Consider the following 24,616-nt stretch of genomic DNA (forward strand, 5'->3'; position numbering starts at 1 on the left):
ATAAAGAACACCAGTATAATATAAAGTAAGAGAAAGCCAGTGAGAGTATCGAGGGTGCAGAAGAATGCTTCCAATTTTCTTAAGACCCAAATTAATATTATTGGAAAAACTTTTTTTCATTAAATATTCAGCCTTTTTATTTTTCATGCTGCTTAATTAGCTCAGCATTAATAATCCCAGCGTTTTTAAGATTTTAATTTTTTTGAAATTTTTTTCTAAGATTAAACTTGATTGCAAAAGCTCACGATAACTTTGACGCTCGTAATCGCGGATGGTAATTAAGAGTCTAAAGACTAAAGACAAGAGTAAACGTTGTATAAGAACTAAGACGTATAATAGTTTAGTTAAGGTGAGGTGAGGGTGCAGACAAGAAATAGTTACATTACACAGTGCACTATATACACACGACTACACGAGACTCAAGACCGAAGGGTTCTTAGTTTTTGCTAATTTACATACAGTCGGGTTACCATGAAACTTTTTGTTATCATTTTTAATAAATACTTTCATAATTTTATCCCACGAAAAAATAGTTGAGGGATATGTAGATCATAAATTTTGAGTAGATCTCAAAAGATATACAATTTTGAATAAATCACAGATCTAAGTTTTGGAATAGATTCCAGAAAGTTCAAATTTTTTAATAAATCTAAGAAGATCTACGAAGATCAACAATTTTAAATAGATCTCAGAAGATCTACAATTTTAAATAGATCTCAGAAAATCAAAAATTTGAATAAATCCTAGAAGATCTCAGAAGATCTATAATTTTGAATAGATCTCAGAAGATCAAAAATTTTCAATAAATCCTAGAAGATCTCAGAAGATCTATAATTTTGAATAAAACAGAAGATCTACAATTTTGAATAAATCCTAGAAGATCTCAGAAGATCTATAATTTTGAATAGATCTCAGAAGATCAAAAATTTTCAATAAATCCTAGAAGATCTCAGAAGATCTATAATTTTGAATAAAACAGAAGATCTACAATTTTGAATAAATCCTAGAAGATCTCAGAAGATCTATAATTTTGAATAGAACAAGATCTACAGGTTTTAATAAATCCTAGAAGATCTCAGAAGATCTATAATTTTGAATCGATCTCAGACGATCAAAAATTTTCAATAAATTCTAGAAGATCTATAATTTTGAATCGATAGAAGATCAAAAATTTTCAATAAATTCTAGAAGATCTCAGAAGATCAAAAATTTTGAATAGATCTCAGAAGATCAAAAATTTTCAATAAACCCTAGAAAATCTCAGATCTATAATTTTGAATAAATCTCAGAAAATCTACAATTTTGAATCACTCTTAGAAGATCTACAATTCTGTATAAATATTAGAAAATCTCAGAGGATCTGAAATTTTCTATAGATCTCAGAGCTACAAAACTCGCCAAAGATCTCCGAAGATTTTCGGTGAATTTCTACAAATTTTTTCTCAATTGTTGAGCTCGAAAAATATTCACAAAAATTTTTTCAAGCTCAATGAGCTCAAAAACAGCGGGAAGTTTCGGGGCTGGCCCGCAGGGTCAACCGATAGACAGATTTTTTTTATTTTCAATTGAATATTTATACGAATTGTTCAGCTCTTGTTATTGAAAGTAAATCTGCACGATCTTTAAAAAAATATAACCAACAATTGAATGAAATTAAATTGTTCCTACAGGAATTTAAAAAGCCATCGCTCTGATAAATTTCTATTAAAATAATATAATTTATCCTCAGAAAAAAAATTCTCACTTATTATAAAAGCCAAAAGATAAAAATAATTTTTTAATAAAATGGCTATGAAAAATATAGTAGTCAGTATATCGTTTGGCATTTCTATTTTCCACAATTTTAACTTCTCGTAGCAGTAGCAGTAGCAGTAACAGTATAAGTATAAGTATAAGTAAGCGGACGGCACACGAGACCCAATGGAATTTAAAATCTAATTTCACATAAGTTTTGCGAAGCCTCTGCTCTCGTGTAACACCACTACCACTACTACAACTTCTATCACTACTTCAACCCTCAACCCTCAACCCTCAACCCTCAACCCCAGTACTTTCTACCCTTGGTATTCAAAGCCTGTCTCATTTTATCCCATACCCTGTGGTCTACTCACGACTGTCGTGTTCGCCACCACGGGATCGTAATTTTACAACGACTTGCATTGCAACCTGCTTTCATTCTTATTTTCCCACTTTCATTTATTACATTTTTTTTTTTTGATTCAAAACAGACCAAATTTTTAACTTCTTTCTATGAAAATTGAAAAAAGGATTATTGGTTTCGGTCCAATTTTTGAAAATTGATCAGGATCGCCAAGATATTCTATAAAAAATCGATAGAAAATCTACACTCAGCTCCTTGAGTTCCAAAACAACAAGAAGTTTTGGGGTTTTCTCACAGAGTCAACCGTTTTTCAAATTTTTTTCTCGTTTTCCATAATTTTGAGTCTGGATTTAAATTTTGGAATAGATTCCAGAAAGTTCAAATTTTTTAATAAATCTAAGAAGATCTCCAAAGATCAACAATTTTAAATAGATCTCAGAAAATCAAAAATTTGAATAAATCCTAGAAAATTTCAGAAGATCTATAACTTTGAATCGATCTCAGAAGATCAAAAATTTTCAATAAATTCTAGAAGATCTCAGAAGATCTATAATTTTGAATAGATCTCAGAAGATAAAAAATTTTCAATAAATCCTAGAAGACCTCAGAAGATCTATAATTTTGAATAGAACAGAAGATCTACAGTTTTTAATAAATCCTAGAAAATCTCAGAAGATCTATAATTTTGACTAGATCTCAGAAGATCAAAAATTTTCAATAAATCCTAGAAGACCTCAGAAGATCTATAATTTTGAATAGAACAGAAGATCTACAGTTTTTAATAAATCCTAGAAAATCTCAGAAGATCTATAATTTTGAATAGAACAGAAGATCTACAATTTTTAATAAATCCTAGAAAATCTCAGAAGATCTATAATTTTGAACAGAACAGAAGATCTACAATTTTGAATAAATCCTAGAAAATCTCAGAAGATCTATAATCTTGAATAGATCTCAGAAAATCTACAATTTTCCATAATTTTGAGTCTGGTTTTGCTCGTCTGTAGATCAAAATCAGACTTTTTACCCAAAATATTTTGTCTATTTTTGTTTTTATCCAGACCAAAATCCGCCATTTTCTATTTTTAGTCAGTATTTAATCGTCTTTAGATAAAAAACAGCTCAAAATTTTGATAAAAATTTACACAGACCAAATACAGTCCAAAATTGGATGAAACTTTCCGACCCGGGATGTCAATTGTCAGACAATTTCTCTTACATCACTTCAATCGATATTAGCAATCGAGTAAAACTGTAATTAAAGTGAACGACATGAATTACTTTTTTTTTTTTTTTCATTTAATTGAATTTAATATTTATATGGAAAGATAGACAGTGAAGTGCAATTGAAATGCAATGCAGACTGTAAGTGAGAGGGAATATTTAAATAGAGAGGCATTAAAGATGCCAATGAAGAGGAGCAAGGAAGGTATGTGTAACTATGCACTTTCCCTTTTACAAGATTTATACTCATACCCATACTCAATCTGATTAAATCTAAAAAAAATTTTATATTTATATTACTTTTTTATATCGGGCAAACTTTGCAACTTTCTCGTTTCCGTATTTTTTAAAAAATTTTTATTAATGGAGACTTGAATTATTTTAATTATCTAAATACATTCATGGTAATTTACATACCTGGGGTTAAATTAAAGAGAATAATTAGATGTACGAGTCGTAATTTAAATTTATACTTTTTTAAAATTCAAATGGACTCAGATTCGCGGGGTAGATAAAATTAAAATAATTTTAATATTTTGTCTTTTTAATTGAAAATTAAGAAAAAAAATTTAAACCCGGGAAAATATAAAACCGAAATCATCAGCATGGCAATTTAATTTAAATAAATCCCTTTTAAAAGCGAAATAGATCGATCTGGTGATAGAAAACGAGACACGCCTGGTCGATTAGCGAAAAGCTTCAGTGTTACAATTGATCCTCGTCTGGTACTGGTACTCTAGTGACGATTACACGTTACGAGTATCTATTCCTTCGTTGCTCGTCCGTCCAACCATCCGTCGACCATTTGGTTCATCTCTGCCCGATTTGAACTCGACATCCTTCTGCTATTTTTACCCCCAACTTACCAACTATCGCACACACTTAGATAATTTTTTACAGGTGACAGGACTAAATATTTGCGCCAAAATTCTTATGTAACATCTATATCAGAAATTTGCTCTCTAAACATGAATTAGTGGAAATTTCATTGATTAGATTAGTGAAGCAGTATTCACTTTATAATCAGTGTATTTAAATAACAAATTAGTGAATTCTCGCTAATAAATTTAGTGCTATAATTTTCACTAGCAAATTAGTGATTTTCACTACTGAACTACCGATATTTTCATAATTTCTACAAGTCAAACTGTTATTCACTTCTTAATTTATGAATTTCACAATTTCACTAGTAACTTTAACTAGCAAATAATTAAATATTTTACTAGATATAAATATAATTAATAATTGTGGTGCTATTTTTAAAAATTTTAATAAAAAACTTTCAAAATAAAAAAAAATAGAAGTACAGAACAATAATATATTTATATGAAGAGTACGTCAATCATAACATCACGGATTTTTTATTTCTTCATCAGTTATTGTTTGGTATCATAACGAATATACTATTTACACTCACGCGATCACATGCGTAGGTCAGCGCAGTGGATAGCATCAAAGACTTTGAATCGAAAGGATGCAGGTTCGAGCCCAGCAGTCACCGGGATTTTTTCATCAATCAAAATCATGTATACTTCCTCTAAGTAATGATTCTAATACATTAATCACATTTTGGATCTAATTACAAGTGTCTTATATTTTTTTTCGCAATATAATATTTTTTTTCACCGTTGAAATCAGTGGATTCCCATATTCACTTTTAAATTTAGTGTATTCTCATATTCACTTATCAAATCAGTGAATTCCAATATTCACATATTCATTTAGTGAATATTCACTAATTCTGCGTGGTACGATTGTAGCATTGACAATTAGTGAATATCCACTTGAAATTAGTGAAAAATCACTAATTCATATTTAGAGAGTGCGCGGTAAATTTTGTTATTCATGTTGAAGTTCACATGCTTTGGGTAAATTTTTTTTTTTAATTGTTTATTCGTAAAGATCAAAGAAAGATGAGCGCAGTGATACAGAGGAATGAAGAATTTTGTAGAGAGAATTTACTCGAGAGTTTTGAGGTGTGACAAAGGAAGTGTTGAAATACTGTGGGTTGTACAACAATTGAGTACCTAGTACTTGGTGTTTTATGTTAATTAACTGCATACTAATTTAATTTTTTTAGTAAATTGAGCAATGAACGAAAAAAATTATTTATCGAAATTAGGTCTTTTTTTTTAGTTTGTAGATAAGAAATTTTCTATATAAATATAAGAATTGTAATGCAAAATTTTCAAAAAAAAATTGAGGGAAATTTTATTTCACATAAAATTTTTCACCTCGCGAGCTCCTAGTGAATTTTGGTACGGAAACTTAATGAGGGCGGCAAATGGATGGTAGTTTTTAAATTAGTGATTTTTAAAAAATACAAATGAATTTGTAGATGGTAATTAGTTTAAATAGTTGTGTAATTGAAAAAATAAATAAATAATAGGTGTTTTTTTAAGTTGATTTTTGTTAAATAGTTCAGTAGAGTTCACTGTTGGTTCTTTATTACGGACAAGTGCAAAGTGGTGAAAAAGAAGGAGAAGTATTTATGAGCGCCCTTATAATTACCCGTAGTTTTCAACGGCTAACGAGAGTGAAAGAGTAGATAAAAAAAATATCAAGAGTTTAAGAATAAAAATAATAAAATCGAGATCGTGGCCATAACTTATGACCAAATTACTTTTTTATTTTCATTTAAATATAAATTACGTCATATATATCTATATTTATGGGGTTAATTATTTATACTCCAATAAATATTAATTTAATTATTTAAAAACCGGCGCTCAAGTCAAAACGGGACAAAATTTTATTAAAAAATTTTTTTTTACGCTATCATGGTCCATTTTACCTCAGAACCAACTTTTCCAGTCTAATTGTTCTCCTAATTAATTTAAATGACTTGAGTTAATAAATATATAAATCAAATGTTTAAAATTTATAAGAGTAACATTGTCAAAATATATATATATATATATTAGGGTGCTTCATTTGAAACGAACATTTTTTTTTTTTAGAGGACACAAGAAAATTTTGTTGTTTATGTTGAGAGAAAAATTCCCTGAAAATTTCAGCTCTTAATTTTAATTTTAAATACTTTCTATCGAGCATCAAAGTTTTCCCATTTAAAAAGCATGTAAATCGAATAACTTTTTTTTTAAATTACTATAACTTAGCCCGATTTTAAGCTATCGTTTTGAAACCAGTTTTTATTTGTAGAGTAATTGTTGCTTTTTAAAAGTGTATGAAACGGTTTTGGTCTAACTCGACCCATGTCAATTGTGTCAGCTCCGAAAGTCAATTTTTCACTTTTTTCATTTATTTTTGTTTATAGTGAAGAAACGGCTCATCTTACAAAAAATATGCATAGGACCAATCTTTTAGGAAATTTTGTCCTCTACAAAATTGCTCATGACACTTATATTGCTAAAGTGCACTGTTCATGAGATATATGCATTTTAACATTTTACAGTAAAAAAAAAAGTACTATAGTAAGCTTACAATTTTTTTTACTGTAAAATGTTAAAATGCATGTATCTCATGAACAGTGCACTTTAGCAATATCAATGTCATGAGCAATTTTGTAGAGGACAAAATTTCCTAAAAGATTTGTTCTATGCATATTTTTTGTAAGATGAGCCGTTTCTTCACTATTAACAAAAATAAATGAAAAAAGTGAAAAATTGACTTTTGGAGCTGATACAATCGACATGGATCAAGTTAGACCAAAACCGTTTCATACACTTTTGAAAAGCAACAATTACTCTACAAATAAAAACTGGTTTCAAAACGATAGCCTAAAATCGGGCTAAGTTATAGTAATTTAAAAAAAAAATTATTCGATTTACATGCTTTTTAAATGGGAAAACTTTGATGCTCGATAGAAAGTATTTAAAATTAAAATTAATAGCTGAAGTTTTCAGGGAATTTTTCTCTCAACATAAGCAACAAAATTTTCTTGTGTCCGCTAAAAAAAAAAAATGTTCATTTCAAATGAAGCTCCCTAATATATATATATATATATATTAGGGTGATCCAAAAAATAACAATTTTTTGTTTTCTCGGAAACAGGTTCAAAAGTTTCATTTAGATAAAAAAATATACCTGTGAAAATTAGAGCTCGGAATATTGACATTAAGAGGTTCCTCATCGCACTTTTCTATTTTCCATAAGAATAACATGGAAAAAATTTTTTTTACGTCTTCTGATTTTTACAAGTAGCTAACGATGCGTCATAGGAATAATTGGCAGGCATATTTTTGTAGGGAATTGAATGCTCTACAAAAAAAGATTCTTATCATTTTTTGAGGAATCTATTTGTTCAAAAGTTATTTGAGGTTGAAGTCGAATTCATATTAAATTTTGAAATTTTCTTACTTTTCCGGCGAAACTATCAGACCTATTACAAAATATCATTGCCCTTTTTTGTAGACAATTTTATTCTCTAGAAGTTATTTTGAATAAAGTTTTTTCGAATTCCGCATTGTTTTCTAGTTATTTTTATTTTAATGTCATGCTCATAAAAAAAATAGTCTTCTGATCGATTTTAAGAGCTTGACATTAAAATTAAAATAAATAGAAAACAATGCGGAATTCGAAAAAACTTTATAAGAAATAACTTCTAGGGAATAAAATTGTCTACAAAAAAAGTCCCATGATATTTTGTAATAGGTCTGATAGTTTCGCCGGAAAAGTAAGAAAATCTCAAAATTTAATATGAATTCGACTTCAACCTCAAATAACTTTTGAACAAATAGATTCCTCAAAAAATGATAAAAATCTTTTTTTGTAGAGCATTCAATTCCCTACAAAAGTATGCCTGCCAATTATTCCTATGACGCATAGTTAGCTACTTATAAAAATCAGAAGACGTAAAAAAAATTTTTTCCATGTTATTTTCTTATGGAAAATAGAAAAGTGCGATGAGGAACCTCTTAATGTTAATATTAAGAGCTCTAATTTTCACAGGCGTCTTTTTTAATCTAAATGAAACTTTTGAACCTGTTTCCGAGAAAAAAAAAATTGTTATTTTTTGGATCACCCTAATATATATATACATCTATATATATATTTGTTCAGTCAATATCTCATCAAAGTATAGCTTTCAGTTCTCTTAGCCAAGCATAGAAGCGGTATCAGAGAACAGAGAATGAAATCGAACCCATCGTCATCCGATAGCTTAGAGTTGAGTTCTTCCATGGGATGGAATGGAAGCTGAGATGGAATAGAAGCTCTTGAGAAGGAGTTAAGGTCAGGATAAAGGACGAGGAGTGAAGCTCCCTCACTATACATCTTAATGGAATGAGTGAATCCTCTGAGCCAGCTATACTACATATATGTATGACTACATGTTTTATATATGATAAGTCAACCTAAGGATGTGTAAGTTACTTTAAGAGGAAAAAGGAACCGCCGGAAACGATAGGATTAAGTTTGTAAAGTTTTAGAGAATTTGATACTTAATGGCATTGCCTGCTTCGAATCTTCTTTCCCTATATATAAATATGTATATATATAGGATCCCACCAATCCGGTCAATAAAAATCCTCTAGTACTTACCTCTGACTTTACAGAAGTTCCCCAACTTAATTTAACATCTTTGCTTTTTTAACTTTTACTTTAAATTTTTAATTTTAAATTTAATAACCGGAGTTAAGTTCTTTTAAATTTTTTACCCGAATTCAAGACCGCGAAAATTTATTTAAATTTTTTTGATTCAAAAAAATTCACTATGGCGGGAAATTACGAAAATTTTATTTTTGCTTTTAGCAGAGCGATATTATTACGGGGTACGATGGGTCACTTCTAAATCTTGCGGAAAAAAGAAGAGACAAAGCTAGAGCCTATTTCTTTTTAATTTGCAAGGGGTAATATGGGCCGGTCATAATTTTTTACAATTGCAATTGAGATAAAAATTTTGCTCACTACTTTTGTTAATTAAAATTTAATAAATGAAGAAAGAAACTTATATTTATTGACGTAGGGGAGGGTGGGGCAGAGCGGCCCCCCTAAGCCAATTATTACTTTTTGTGGCTTTCAACCATAAGATCACTTTACTTTTGTCCTATTTCGAACAAATTTATGGATATTTTGTCAAAATTCTGAAAAATAAAAATTTTTTTGTGGGGCAGAGCGGCCCCCCTCCAAAAAAAGATAAAAAAAATTTTTTTTTCGTTTTTTTTTTTTTAAATTGTTTTCATCGTTAAGAATGTATTTCTTTCTCTTGACAACTATTTTTGGTTTTATATTACTCGAAAAAAATTTTTTAAGGTGTAATAAATCGTTCACTCTCGATTACCTCAATTACTAATTGTTATTTAATAAAAAAAAAAAAACAATTCTATAGTTTTACTTTATTTCAAAAATTTATCAACTAAAAAAAAACTTTTATTTTTATAAATTTTTAGTGACCAAATTTGCCTCTTACATCGAGAAACGGCCGAAAAATATGAAAAAATAATTTTTTCGGAAGTTTCGGCTGGTCCTTTTTGCCCCAGATTTTATGCGTAGGGCTAGAAATGTGGAATTATAATCTTTTTTTTTTAATTTGACGATAAAAATATGAAAAAATCACTTTTTCAAAATTTGGGGCTTGTTCATTTTACCCCAAATGTCATGCGTAGGGGTAAAAATGCGCAAACATATCGGATTTATAGTAATTAGTCGAAAAAAAAAAATTTTTTTCTTGATCAAAATTTCAGGGGGGCCGCTCTGCCCCACCCTCCCCTACTGATAACTTTATTATGTTAATATTTTTACGTATTGAATATCACTAGGGGTTTGGATGAAAAATCCAGTTCCGAATATTGCAGGAAGAAAAATTGCAAAACTGCTCTGAATACTAAAGACATCACGTACAAAATTTATGTATGTGTATCTATATAAATAAATATAAATAAATAAATTAAGAGAGAAGAATAAATTATAGCCGTGAGATTGGGTCCTTTTGAAGGAGCCGAGTGCCGGATTTGATTTTTAGATTTATCAGTCGAGAATAATTTGAGTGGGGAATTGTGATTATAATTCAAAATGTAAAATTATGGACATTATGTATGACATGTGATGGTAAATTTCGGCACTCAGATGTAAGGGTGGGGTTATTTTGAACAAGTTATTAAAAATCCGCTTGAAGCTAAACCCTAGAAGAAGCTCTACCACGAGAAATTTCTCTGGCTCAAATGCAATTCCGGGTCTGGTACGTTGCATTAAACATAGTCTCTAAACATGAATTAGTGGAATGTTTATTGATTACTTTAGTGAAGCAGTATTCACTTCATAATCAGTGTATTTAAATAACAAGTTAGTGAATTCTCACTAATAAATTTGATACTATAACTTTCACTAGCAAATTAGTGATTTTCACTACTGAACTACCGATATTTTCATAATTTCTACAAGTCAAACTGTTATTCACTTCTTAATTTATGAATTTCACAATTTCACTAGTAACTTTAACTAGCAAATAATTAAATATTTTACTAGATATAAATATAATTAATAATTATGGTGCTATTTTTAAAAATTTTAATAAAAAACTTTCAAAATAAAAAAAAATAGAAGTACAGAACAATAATATATTTATATGAAGAGTACGTCAATCATAACATCACGGATTTTTTATTTCTTCATCAGTTATTGTTTGGTATCATAACGAATATACTATTTACACTCACGCGACCACATGCGTAGGCCAGCGCAGTGGATAGCATCAAAGACTTTGAATCGGAAGGATGCAGGTTCGAGCCCAGCAGTCACCGGGATTTTTTCATCAATCAAAATCATGTATACTTCCTCTAAGTAATGATTCTAATACATTTATCACATTTCGGATCTAATTACAAGTGTCTTATATTTTTTTCGCAATATAATATTTTTTTTCACCGATGAAATCAGTGGATTCCCATATTCACTTTTCAATTTAGTGGATTCTCATATTCACTTATCAAATCAGTGAATTCCAATATTCACATATTCATTTAGTGAATATTCACTAATTCTGCGTGGTACGATTGTAGCATTGACAATTAGTGAATATTCACTTGAAATTAGTGAAAAATCACTAATTCATATTTAGAGAGTATAATCAGAATGTAAAATTATGGACATTATGTATGACATGCGATGGTAAATTTCGGCACTCAGATGTAAGGGTGGGGTTATTTTGAACAAGTTATTAAAGTACGCTTGAAGCTAAACCCTAGAAGAAGCTTTACCACCAGAAATTTCTCTGGCTCAAATGCAATTCCGGGTCTGGTACGTTGCATTAAACATAGTGTGAGATATAAGAAGCATGAGGTGGTTGTGGATGAGATGAAGGAGGATGTTGAGGTATGGGGGAGGATAAGGATGATGCTGCGACGTGGGTGATGTGTGAACGTGTTGCTAGAGTGAGTTGAAATGTCGAATATACTCTTGTATTCACTTTCCTCTCTTATTGCTCTGGCTGTTGCCTTCAGGCTTGTGTACACGCCTTTTTGTCATTCTCGGAGATTGGATACTTTTTTTTTTTTTTTTTTTTTTTCATTATTGTTGTTAACGTTTTTGTAATTTTTTATTATGAAGAGACTAAAATGTAACACTTTAGTGTCAAAAGATATTCAAGAGCTCTATTATTGTGATAAATTAAAATTGTTTTTTTTTTTTTGAACCGACATTGCATATTAATGAGCACTTACTTTGATAATTTTTCTGTGATGGAAAATCTTCGGAAATGAAATTTTATAAAATGGAAAAAAAATCAGAATAAAGAAATCCGTCGGCCGATTGGGAAATTTTGTGCAGGAAAATAATAATTTAGAATTTTTCTTTGCAAGTTTGATTTGAAAAGTTGGCGGGAAAATTTTAAAAAATTTGAAAAATATTCTAGTTTAATTTTTTGAAAATTCTGTTTGGAAAATTTGGAAAAAATTTGTAAAAGTTGGTCATTATCTCAGATCTTAAAGTTCAGAATTTTTGAAATTTTTTTTTTTACGCGGGAAATAAAAAAATTTTTAAATATTCAAAAGTTGCGCCAATAAATAAAGATTTTTTGAAAAAATCGAATTTGATTTTGAGGGTAAGAAATATTGGCCATAAATCGAGAGTCCGGGGTAAGAAATGAAATTTCTAACCCGCAAAAGGATTAATCGAAATAAAAGTAAAAACAACGGAGCTGAAAAAATGTTCGGGTGATTTATCGTACGGAAAAAAGTTTCAGCGGCGTTAGAATTTTTTAATAAAAAGTTTACTGTTGGATCTCTTTTTAAAACCAGTGGATCCAACCCCAGGAAAATGACAATCCCAACCAGACACTTTAAGAAACTTTATAAAATGCTTTACTAAGCTGGATTTCGCGAAAGCTGAGACGATGCTTTTCGATTGAGTTCAGAGATCGAGATATGTGGAGTAATATTTTAGTTAAAAACACCGAGAACCCTCAGCTAAATTTGTAATACTTTTATAAATCCATTGTAGTAATAAATTTTTTCTTTGTCACGTGTGATATCACTGGCGAGATAAATTTTAGCTCACTGGTGATGGAGGAGTAAAATGGATTTTAACGACGAGATCGTAAATATCTGTAAGAAAACCTTGTAATGACCCCACGCTATCTGCCCAGATTTCCTACATGCTACTTTTTTTATTTTTATTACTTTACCCGCTGACGTTTGAATGGAATAGCAAGTCCTTAAAGAAAGTACTTTGCTCCAGCCATAAGGATCTGGGGAAAATGAAGACCCATTTTACTTGTCTTTGTGGCTCAATGCGCTCTAATGCGGTTGTTAAATTTTTCACTTCAATGTTTTGATACATTTTTTGAAATAAATTTATTTATTTACTTGTTTGAGTACCGGGAGGATGGGAAAAGTCAAGGCTTTGAAAATTAAATTTCGCGGAAAAACAAATTTCAGTTTTTGTGACATTTGCGAAGAAAAGAAGTTTTTGATGTAAAATCGGATATTTTTTAATTTGATTGAATAGTTTTTATATTTTTTTTATATATTCAGAGAAATCAGAACAGCACAAGATGGTTTTGGAAAAAATTTCTTTGATCAGGAAAATTCGAACGCAAATAATTTTTTTACATTTTAGGAAAATCAGAAGTTACAGGGCGACAACTGCTCAGGTGAATCAAATACGACCCCCTTTACTAGGAAGGTAATCGGAAAAAATAGACCCGGAAAAAATAGACCAGAAAAAATAGACTTGGAAAAAATAGATCCGGAAAAATAGTTCCGGAAAAAATAGAGCCGGAAAAAATAGATCCGGAAAAAATAGACCCGGAAAAAATAGACCGGAAAAAATAGACCCGGAAAAAATAGACCCCGAAAAAATAGCCCCGGAAAAAATAGATCCGGAAAAAATAGTTCCGGAAAAAATAGACCCGGAAAAAATAGACCCGGAAAAAATAGACTTGGAAAAAATAGATCCGGAAAAAATAGACCCGGAAAAAATAGCCTCGGAAAAAATAGACCCGGATAAACTAGGCTCGGAAAATCGATTTTTCAACTGTTTAACGATCTTGTTAATTTTTTCCGTGGAAAAAAGGTATTCCGGATCTATTTTTTCCGGGTATATTTTTTCCGGGATCCGAAAAACGGCCAAAATTCCGATTTCGACCACATAATCTTAGAAAAAAATTTCAAATTATGAAGTTATAGGGCGAAAACTGCTTAGGTACCTTTAGTACGACCTCCTGCACTAGAATATCTCGATTTTTCACAGCTTGTAAGAATTAAGAAGCCGCGTCGAATGCCACCTTGGAGATCAAAATTGGTTCATCCGTTCAAAAGTTACAGAATATTCACATACATAACACTCGGACATTACTTTGAAATTAGTCCGAATAACTCTCTATAGAACGTCGAAACGTGAAGACCTATTGAAAATTCGGTTTTCGAAAATCGGACCGAAACCGAGCTCCCTTTTTTTGAAAATCTCTAATTTTCCAAGCGGAAAGTTAAAACAAAAAAACAGAACTTACATGGCGCTGCGTGTATCCGGAATATCGCGATTACTGGGTAAACCGTCGGAAGCTTCTTGATTAAATTTATTACGTGCATAAGGATCTTCGCCCGCTCTAAGTCCGCCTCTTGATACATATCTGAAAAAGTAAATTAATTAAATTAAAAGTACCAGTGATAAACTTGCTTATGCTCAGCATTAATAATTTATAAAGTTAACTAGTGCTCTAGTGTTCAGTGGCAGTACATTTGCTCGTTAACATCCAGCCCGTTAACATGTAGAACCCATTAACTTACCCCTGTTCGTCAAAGTAATTCCAAGTGACTTGAGGATCCGGAGTTGGAGGCGACAGTATTTCTGATGACATGACCATCGCAGTACCATCAGCATCAGCATACGAACCAGAACTTCCACCTCCGCTGCTTGATAATCCCAGAGCTGATTCTTTCAGTCTCAGCGCCCGATTTTCGTTCTGCAACAGAAGTTAATAAATTATTTTAATTATTTGTTATTGGATTCAAATAATTTATCACATCTTAGATGTCGAATTATGTTCAATAGTAGGACATAAGTGACAAGCGTGCAAAGAAGCACAAGAAATAGAAATCACGACGAGGTAAACCCACGAGACAACAAAATACGATATTGAGTATTATATTGTACAGAACATCGATACTGAATCAATAAAAAGACGAGTAGCAGGCAGAGGAGGTTCGAGATGAAGATGGAGATGGAGGTGGGGGTGGGGGTGGAAGTGGGCTGGAGGTGGTGGAAGGAAAAGGAGTCGAGACTGCGAGAGATGGTTCTTATCTCAAGGAGCTTTTGTCGATTGTAGATGCCAAGATTGAAGAGCTAGGGTTTTCCAAGTATGTGGAACGTCTCGTTTAATCATAAGATCAATATGTGCATCGGTTACTTTATAACTTGTGCTATATACCAACAATACATATATATATATATATATATTTATTTAATTATTGGATTTGTAAACTCATTGATACTTTGATGAGGTAATTTTAATTTATATTGCAAATTAGTCGGTTATTTTTGTAAGATTTTTTATGAAATGCATTTTTTTTGGAAAAATAAATTGACATGCATGGAAAAACTGAAAATTTATACTGCATTTTTTTTGGAAAATTACATTGACACGCATGAAAAAATTGAGAATATATATAAAGTTCTTTTTGAAAAAATACATTGACACGCATGGAAAAATTGAAAATTTATAATGCATTTTTTTTGGAAAAATAAATTGACACGCATGGAAAAATTCAAAATTTATAATGCCTTTTTTTTGGAAAATAACATTGACACGCATGGAAAAATTGAAAATTTGTAGTGCATTTTTTTTGGAAAAACAAATTGACATGCATGGAAAAATTGAGAATTGGTAATGCATTTTTTTTGGAAAAATAAATTGACATGCATGGAAAATTAAAAATTTGTAATGCATTTTTTTTTGGAAAAATAAATTGACACACATGGGAAAATTGAAAATTGGTAATGCATTTTTTTTGGAAAAACAAATTGACATGCATGGAAAAATTGAAAATTTATATAACATTTTTTGTTCTCTGCCCAAACGTTTATTTTGGTAGGGAAAGTGAGGGAATACGGAACAGGGTGGGTACAATAGACCACCCTAAAAAATTTTTTTTTCAAAAATTTGTCAATTTTCAGAGGAATAAAATTAACGTTTATAAATAAAAATATATAATAAATTAATATTAATAATTATTTTTTGTATGAAATGAGCGCCGAGTTTAATTAAAAAATAAATTAATAAACTAATTAATTTCCGATTGTATATCAGTTGCGATTTAAATTAATTGATTTTCTGAAACTAATCGTCTACTGATGACTAATTGCTCTTTCTGATTGTTGGTAATCTTGATGACTGGTTAGAATTTAATTTATCGCGGTTAATTTCCTGCATTCCTTATATTAAACCGTACACACAAACTTTACTAATCAATTCGCAATATCAGAAATGTAAATTATAATTAAAATTATTATGAAAAATATATTTTTTCGTGAATATTCATAAAAATTAACGGAATGATCTCTGGAGATAGTTTTGCCAGAGGGAGTCAGGATGTAACAGCTTGCAGCTCGACGTTCTCACGCCGCGGCTCCATTCTGCGCTTAAAGCTTCTGACGATCCGAACTTCCGGCTCGCTTCTGCACTAGCGATTTAATATTTCACGGTTACGTTAATCTTACGTGTATTTCGCTTCTTCCTCATTACTCTTCATCTGCTTTCAATTAAATTCACTAGTGAAAATTTTATTATTTATTTTATGGGCAAACTTTTTTAAATAAATATTCATTTTTTAGTTTTAATTTACTTTGCGCAAATATGTTTACTACTGACGGGTTATTTAATTATTTTTCTACGCGAAAAATTGCATTACAGGACCCATAAGGGCCTATATATTTTTTCCGCCCTTATGGCAAGAAACCTTAAGGGCGTAGTGAAAATTTCCTGCTTCAAAATGTATTTTTTTTTTCAATAAAAATAACAATACGCAAATTTTTAATTTTTTATCCGCCCTTAAGGTCCAAAATTGATACCGAAAATCATAAGGGCCGTATAAAATTTGTTTCTTTAATCGAGATATTTATCATTGAAAATAATCAAAATTAAAAAATACAAATTTCGTTTCTCTTTTATTGGCCCTTATGGTTCCTGGGATTTATCGGGAACCACAAGGGCCGTATTCAAATTTTTTTACTGGTTTTCAATAAATTTTACGTTTAAAAGTTAAAAAAATGTAAATTGCTAATTTTTTTATCCGCCCTTAAGGTCCAAAATTGATACCGAAAATCATAAGGGCCGTATAAAAATTATTCTTACTAATCAAGATATTTATTATTCAAAATAATCAAAATTAAAAAATAAAATAAAAATTTTGAATTTTTTATCCGCCCTTATGTTTCCTGCGATAGGTGCCGGGAAGCATAAGGGCTGCATCAAATTTTTTTTACTAGTAATTGATACATTTTTCATCTAACAGTAAAAAAAATGTTAACCGTGAATTTTTTTTCCGCCCTTATTCTGGACCTACCCCAGAGACCTTAAGGGCGCGAAAAAAATTAAAAATGAACATTTTTTAATTTTTTTTCTTCTATATGATAAATACATCGTCAAAAAAAATTACGCCCTCTCAATGATATCTTTTGCTGGCATACGCCCTTACGTGATCTGTAACTCAAAATAAATATTCCCCGGAGTGCATTGAATTGTTAAACTTAGAACATTAACTGTGCAGCGAAACCTCCACTAATACAACTCGACTTGTATTTCTCATGAAAAATGTTAAGAATAATGAAAAATAAAAAAAAGGGACATAAAAAATAATGGCGAAGTTTAAGGAAAAAGAAAAATTGAGTGAACGTGCTGAGTGTGTTGGTACTTCTTGACGTGATATGTATGAGAAAACTTGACAGAAACATTTCTGGTCCTTATTTTCGTACCCTTTTCTCTCTCATTCCCCCTTGCACTTTACCCGTTTTACTCCTCGTTATTTCTACCCTTCAAGACTTATCCCCACTCCCGTCCCCGTTTCCAGTTTCGCGATTCCCATTTCACGATAAGGACAAACTTGCAAGATTTTATTTTTACCCTTTTTTGTGAATTTTATTCCTATCTCATTTTGTTTTTTTAAACCCACGGTCTCTCTTTATCTCTTTTAGTTGGAAAAGAGTTATGAGTAGATTTACATAGACCAGCTTACAAGGGAAAAGTGGACAGCTGATGTTGCATTTCAAATTACGCGACTAAAAATACTATTTTTAACCTAAATTATATATTTTTTCTCAAGGACCTACAGCTGGATGGAAAATTGTTTAAATTTTTGTGAATTCATAAAGATGGAAGAAAAGTTTGTTGTAAGAAAAGACTTGAGACGAGTCTCAATAAATATGCAAATGGAATAATATCCTTGTGAAAGAAGACGTAAAAAAAAAAAAAATAATAATAATAATAAATCGAGAGAATAAGTTAAGCAAGAGCGTACATTTTCTTTCCGCCAATATCTCGATGTTTAAATCGAATATCAAGCTCTCAGATATTAAATGCATAGAAAATATATGTACAGAAATACCAAATCTACATCCATATCGATATCGATTTGCTCTATCAATATAATTTAAGAATTATTATATTATTCAATCCTTTGAATTTACTTACATATTTTATATTGTCGTTCTTATATTTACATTTTAAATATTTGCTAGAAAAAATTTACTTCCTGTTTTACAATAAAATTTTTTTCGATAACGTCTGCACAGAAAAAATGATTTCTTGGCGCAATAAATTTTTACTTGTTTTGAAAAATATTTTCTATTGTGAATCGAAAATGAAAATTATCTTGAGCCGAAAAAAATAGAACTAGAATTTGTTATTTTCAAAATTTGAATTTCCCGCCATTATTTAAATTAATCGGCGGATTTCGTTAATTAAAAAGTTGGATTAAAAGAGAAAATTTACTAGTCAGATTTATATGAAAGTCTTAAAAAAAAGCGATTAAAAATTATCCTGAGTATGAAATTGAAAAAAAAAAATTTACTTCTTCTTTTACAATAAAATATTTTTCGATAACGTCTGCACAGAAAAAAATGATTTCTTGGCGCAATAAATTTTTACTTGTCTCGAAAAATATTTTCTATTGTGAATCGAAAATGAAAATTATCTTGAAGCGACAAAAAGAACTAGAATTTGTTATTTTCAAAATTTGAATTTCCCGCCATTATTTAAATTAATCGGCGGATTTCGTTAATTCAAAAGTTGGATTATAAGCAAATTTACGAGTTAGATTTCTATGAAATCTTTAAAAAAAGGCGATTAAAAATTATCCTGAGTATGAAATCGGAAAAAAAAATTTACTTCCTCTTTTACAATAAAATTTTTTTCGATAACGTCTGAACAGAAAAAAATGATTTCTTGGCCCAATAAATTTCTACTCGCTTCGAAAAATATTTTCCATTATGAATCGAAAATGGAAATTATCTTGAAGCGACAAAAATAGAACTAGAATTTATTATTTTCAAAATTTGAATTTCCCGCCATTATTTAAATTAATCACCTGATTTCGTTAATCAAAAAGTTGGATTATAAGAGCAAATTCACTAGTTAGATTTATATGAAAGCCTTAAAAAAAGGCGATTAAAAATTATCCTGAGTATGAAATCGGAAAAAAAAATTTTAACGTAATTTCAAAACTTATGAAATGTAAAAACCCGATTATTAAGCCACTTGTACATGCATGTATCCATTCGGTTTAATTTCCCCTGAGAGAAAACTTTTACCCTTTGATTACTAGACCGAGTCGACTGCACTTACTCTTAAAAAAATAAATTTATTTAAATGTTAAGTGGGATTTGAATTTTATAAAAATAATTCGAAAAATGAAACAGTTCAAGATGTATAGAGAGCGTATTTTCTCAAGACAATGCCATATTGACTATTGATAGAGATAGTGTACAGAGTGGAAACAAAACAGCGAGAAAAGAAAACAAAGAAGAGGAAGAAAGTAAGCCAGCTGGGGGAGGAAACGAGGTGAAGGAGAATGACGGGTTTCTTAATCTTCTATCAATTCTCTTAATTAACCAGCAACAATACCCATTCGATCGACTTCTCTGGGTTCTTCTTTATGCTCTAGCTCTGCTATGAAACTGCTACTGGAGTAACCAACCAGAAAGCCTGGGGAAGCGTCAGAAAGTTCTTGTTTCTTAGTTTCCTAACGGCTTCAGTGACACAACACTAATTTCATTTTTTTTTCTTTGTTTGAAAACGAAAACAATACAAATATATCCTTGATATCCTGGGAAAAAATAATTTAGATCTCCGTAGATCTATACAGAGATCTGATTTTTTCGAAAATTAGATCTACGGTATTTCAAGCAGATCTATGATCGCGATAGATCTCTAGATGTCATGGATTTTTTTCGAGATCTACAAAAATTCGGGAAAAATGTCGATCTTCGGCGAGCTTTGATGAGAAAAATTAATTTTTATAACTTGTCGATCTGAGTAGATCTTTTTAAATTTGAATAGATCTTCATTGATATTATTGTAATACTTGGAAAATCTAGTGAGATCAGGAGATCTTTTATTGATCTAAAATCATCGGGCTCAGAATCTTTGAAAATCTTAAGAGATCATTAGAGATCTATATTAGCAGATCTATGATTACGATAGATCTCTAGTCATGGATTTTTTTCAAGATCTACAAAAATTCGGGAAAAATGTCGATCTTCGGCGAGCTTTGATGAGAAAAATTAATTTTTATAACTTGTCGATCTTAGTAGATCTTTTTAAATTTGGATAGATCTTCATTGATATTATTGTAATACTTGGAAAATCTAGTGAGATCAGGAGATCTTTTATTGATCTAAAATTATTGGGCTCAGAATCTTTGAAAATCTTCAGAGATCATTGGAGATCTATATTAGCAGATCTATGATTACGATAGATCTCTAGATGTCATGGATTTTTTTCGTGATCTATAAAAATTCGGGAAAACCGTCGATCTTCGGTGAGCTTTGATGAAAAAAAATAATGTTTACAACTTGTCGATCTGAGTAGATCTTTTTAAATTTGAATAGATCTTCATTGAGATTATTGAGATACTTGGAAGATCTAGTGAGAACAGGAGATCTTTTATTGATCTAAAATCATCGGGCTCAGAATCTTTGAAAATCTTCAGAGATCATTGGAGATCTATATTAGCAGATCTATGATTACGATAGATCTCTAGATGTCATGAATTTTTTTCGTGATCTACAAAAATTCGGGAAAAACGTCGACTCCGGTGAGCTCTGATAAGAAAAATTAATGTTTATAACTTGTCGATCTGAGTAGATCTTTTTAAATTTGAATAGATCTTCATTGATATTATTAAGATATTTGGAAGATCTAGTGAGATCAGGAGATCTTTCATTGATCTAAAATCATCGGGCTCAGGATCTTTAAAAATCTTCAGAGATCATTGGAGATCTATAGAGATCCTTGGAGAGCTTTAGAGATCACCCATACTATTAACTGTAGATATTTAAATTGATATCGATGATAAATTAAAAGCAAATGAAAGCATGCAAATATTCACTTTTCATTTATAAAATTTATTCATAAAAAAAAAAAATTCAGAACATATTTTCTTAAATATTTTGTCCTTTGATCATAAAATGTTTAACTTTGCATGTCATATGTATTTACATATATATATGACAACGAACTATTCTGAGGTACAAAGACATTTCGTATTAAAGCTTAAAAACATATACACATATATATTGTATATATTAAGAGCTTTATGACGAAATAAAAGCGCAGTTCAATGGCATTACTTTTTATGCAGTACATAAATTTATATATATATTTATGTACATCGATTTATATTTTTATGTCCGGATAGAAGTTAATAAAAGATCCGTCTGATCAAATGAGCTATAAAATTTATAACGAACGTCGTACACCCCCGGGTTGTTTTTCTCATAAAATAAACTGGAAAAGGTCCTGGATAAACATCAATCAGCTCTAAAATGTTCATCAGTATATTCGCGATCTGTATTTACATCATTTTATTAAATATTCTAATTAAACATCAAAGAAAGGAGAACTTGTAACTGAAACTTTGATCTAAAATTTTTTATTGAATGTTTCGGATTTTTTTTAATAAAAAATACATATCGTTTTTATGCGCAGATCTTTGTTTTTATTTACATTTATATATTTTTTAGCATAAACTGAACTACCGATATTGAGAGCAAGGAAGTATAGAAAATTCAAATAGTCAAGTTTGGTAAAAAGCATCGATACTGTGTGTATTCATGAGTAAGTATACACGTTTTCGTTTTATGACTCCGTTATCTTTTTTTTTTGTTACAAACTTTCAATCCTACGAAACTACGAGGATTATATATCTATACATATATACATATATAAGGTAAGTGCACTAGTTTCAGACCATGTCCGAGTATAAAAATAATTTTATTTTTAAAAAAAATTTATATAAAATAAAATTTCCGGTTCACTCTATTTGAATATTTTTTGAATTTTTAAATTTGCCGCCAGAATAAGCGTTCATTTACTGGCATATTTAAAAGTGGGGTGAAATTTTGCTTCGTATCTCTCTAAACATGAATTAGTGGAAATTTCATTAATTACGTTAATGAAGCAGTATTCACTTCATAATCAGTGTATTAAATAACAAATTAGTGAATTCTCACTAATAAATTTAGTACTATAATTTTCACTAGCAAATTAGTGATTTTCACTACTGAACTAGCGACATTTTCATAATTTCTACAAGTAAAACTGTTATTCACTTCTTAATTTATGAATTTCACAATTTCACTAGTAACTTTAACTAGCAAATAATTAAACATTTTACTAGATATAAATATAATTAATAATTATGGTGCTATTTTTAAAAATTTTAATAAAAAACTTTCAAAATAAAAAAAAAATAGAAGTACAGAACAATAATATATTTATATGAAGAGTACGTCAATCATAACATCACGGATTTTTTATTTCTTCATCAGTTATTGTTAGGTATCATAACGAATATACTATTTACACTCACGCGATCACATACGTAGGCCAGCGCAGTGGATAGCATTAAAGACTTTGAATCGGAAGGATGCAGGTTCGAGCCCAGCAGTCACCGGGATTTTTCCATCAATCAAAATCATGTATACTTCCTCTAAGTAATGATTCTAATACATTAATCACATTTCGGATCTAATTACAAGTGTCTTATATTTTTTTTGGCAATATAATATTTTTTTTCACCGATGAAATCAGTGGATTTCCATATTCACTTTTAAATTTAGTGGATTCTCATATTCACTTATCAAATCAGTGAATTCCAATATTGACATATGAATTTAGTGAATATTCACTAATTCTGCGTGGTACGATTGTAGCATTGACAATTAGTGAATATTCACTTGAAATTAGTGAAAAATCACTAATTCGTATTTAGAGAGTAGTTTTAATTTGAAAAAACTACTGTGTAGTTACCCCCCTTCCACTTGCATCTGGAGGTCTATTTATGCAAATAAAAAATCAATTTCCGATAGATTTAGTAGAGATAATCTCAATAAATAACAATGATTGATATATTTAGTAAAAATAAATTGTCTTGATAAGAATTTATACGTTTTTTCATTTTCGCGCTTGGATAAACTGAAAGGATTGATTTTGATAAATAGTGATTGGATGGACTGGTTTTTTTTTAATCCTTGGATATTTACGCTTTTTTGTATCAACTTTCAGATTAAACATTCAGATCTATCCAATTTAGAATCTTTTTCTCGAGACAGTTGAATAAAAAAAATGTAACGAGCTGTCAAACAGAAAAAAACTCGACTAAAATGTCAAAGCTGTTGAGTGACAACTTTGAACCAAGAGTACGAATGTCACAAGTTGATAGTGCGGGTAAAAATAAAAAACAGCCAATTTATTTTTTTGATTTTACAGTAAACAAATGTCAGTTGAGTTAAAAATTGCAGCCGTTTAAAAACAGAAATGGCATGTCGTGTCAAGGTTTTAGGTTCACCATTGCGGTGTTTTCGTTACGGTGCTCTGGTGCTGACGCTGAAAGCTTAATTTTTCTTCCCCAAACCGAAAGCAAACGTTGCACCAGTTGGTTCAGAGATTGATGCGAAACATTTGAGGCCAGATATTGTGGTCTAGGAAATGGAAAAACGAGTCCCATCTTTCCCAGTCCGTCTCATATATAAATGACAAGTAATAAAATAAATTTAAATTGTTCGCCTACATTTGAAATTCATAAAATAGTTTTTTACAATGTCCTGAAATCTCTTTCAAAATTCAAAATTTTTAGCTTGATAATTTTCCTTTTTTTGATATTGATCGAGAAAGATCTAAATTATTTTTTTCCCGGGCATTAATTTAAATGAGCCGGCTACTCTCTAAATATGAATTAGTGATTTTTTACTAATTTCAAGTGAATATTACTAATTGTCAATGCTACAATCGTACCATGCAGAATTAGTGAATATTCACTAAATGAATATGTGAATATTGGAATTCACTGATTTGATAAGTGAATATGAGAATCCACTAAATTGAAAAGTGAATATGGGAATCCACTGATTTCATCGGTGAAAAAAAATATTATATTGCGAAAAAAATATAAGACACTTGTAATTAGATCCGAAATGTGATTAATGTATTAGAATCATTACTTAGAGGAAGTATACATGATTTTGATTGATGAAAAAATCCCGGTGACTGCTGGGCTCGAACCTGCATCCTTCCGATTCAAAGTCTTTGATGCTATCCACTGCGCTGACCTACGCATGTGATCCCGTGAGTGTAAATAGTATATTCGTTATGATACCAAACAATAACCGATGAAGAAATAA

At 30.2% G+C, this 24,616-nt stretch overlaps 1 protein-coding gene across 1 annotated transcript in view; it reads right to left on the reverse strand.

Annotated features, from left to right (window-relative positions):
* Positions 1-24,616, reverse strand: part of LOC130675187 (polypeptide N-acetylgalactosaminyltransferase 2) — a 99,078-nt gene that overhangs the window by 11,318 nt on the left and 63,144 nt on the right. The window contains exons 2-3 of the mRNA XM_057480725.1: positions 14,509-14,684; positions 14,232-14,351 (exon numbers count right to left, since the gene is read on the reverse strand). Coding sequence (XP_057336708.1) covers positions 14,232-14,351; positions 14,509-14,684 — 296 coding nt within the window. The remainder of the gene's footprint in view (positions 1-14,231; positions 14,352-14,508; positions 14,685-24,616) is intronic.

This window comes from Microplitis mediator, chromosome 9 (assembly GCF_029852145.1).
Source record: "Microplitis mediator isolate UGA2020A chromosome 9, iyMicMedi2.1, whole genome shotgun sequence".
In the NCBI taxonomy this organism is placed as follows: Eukaryota; Metazoa; Arthropoda; class Insecta; order Hymenoptera; family Braconidae; genus Microplitis; species Microplitis mediator.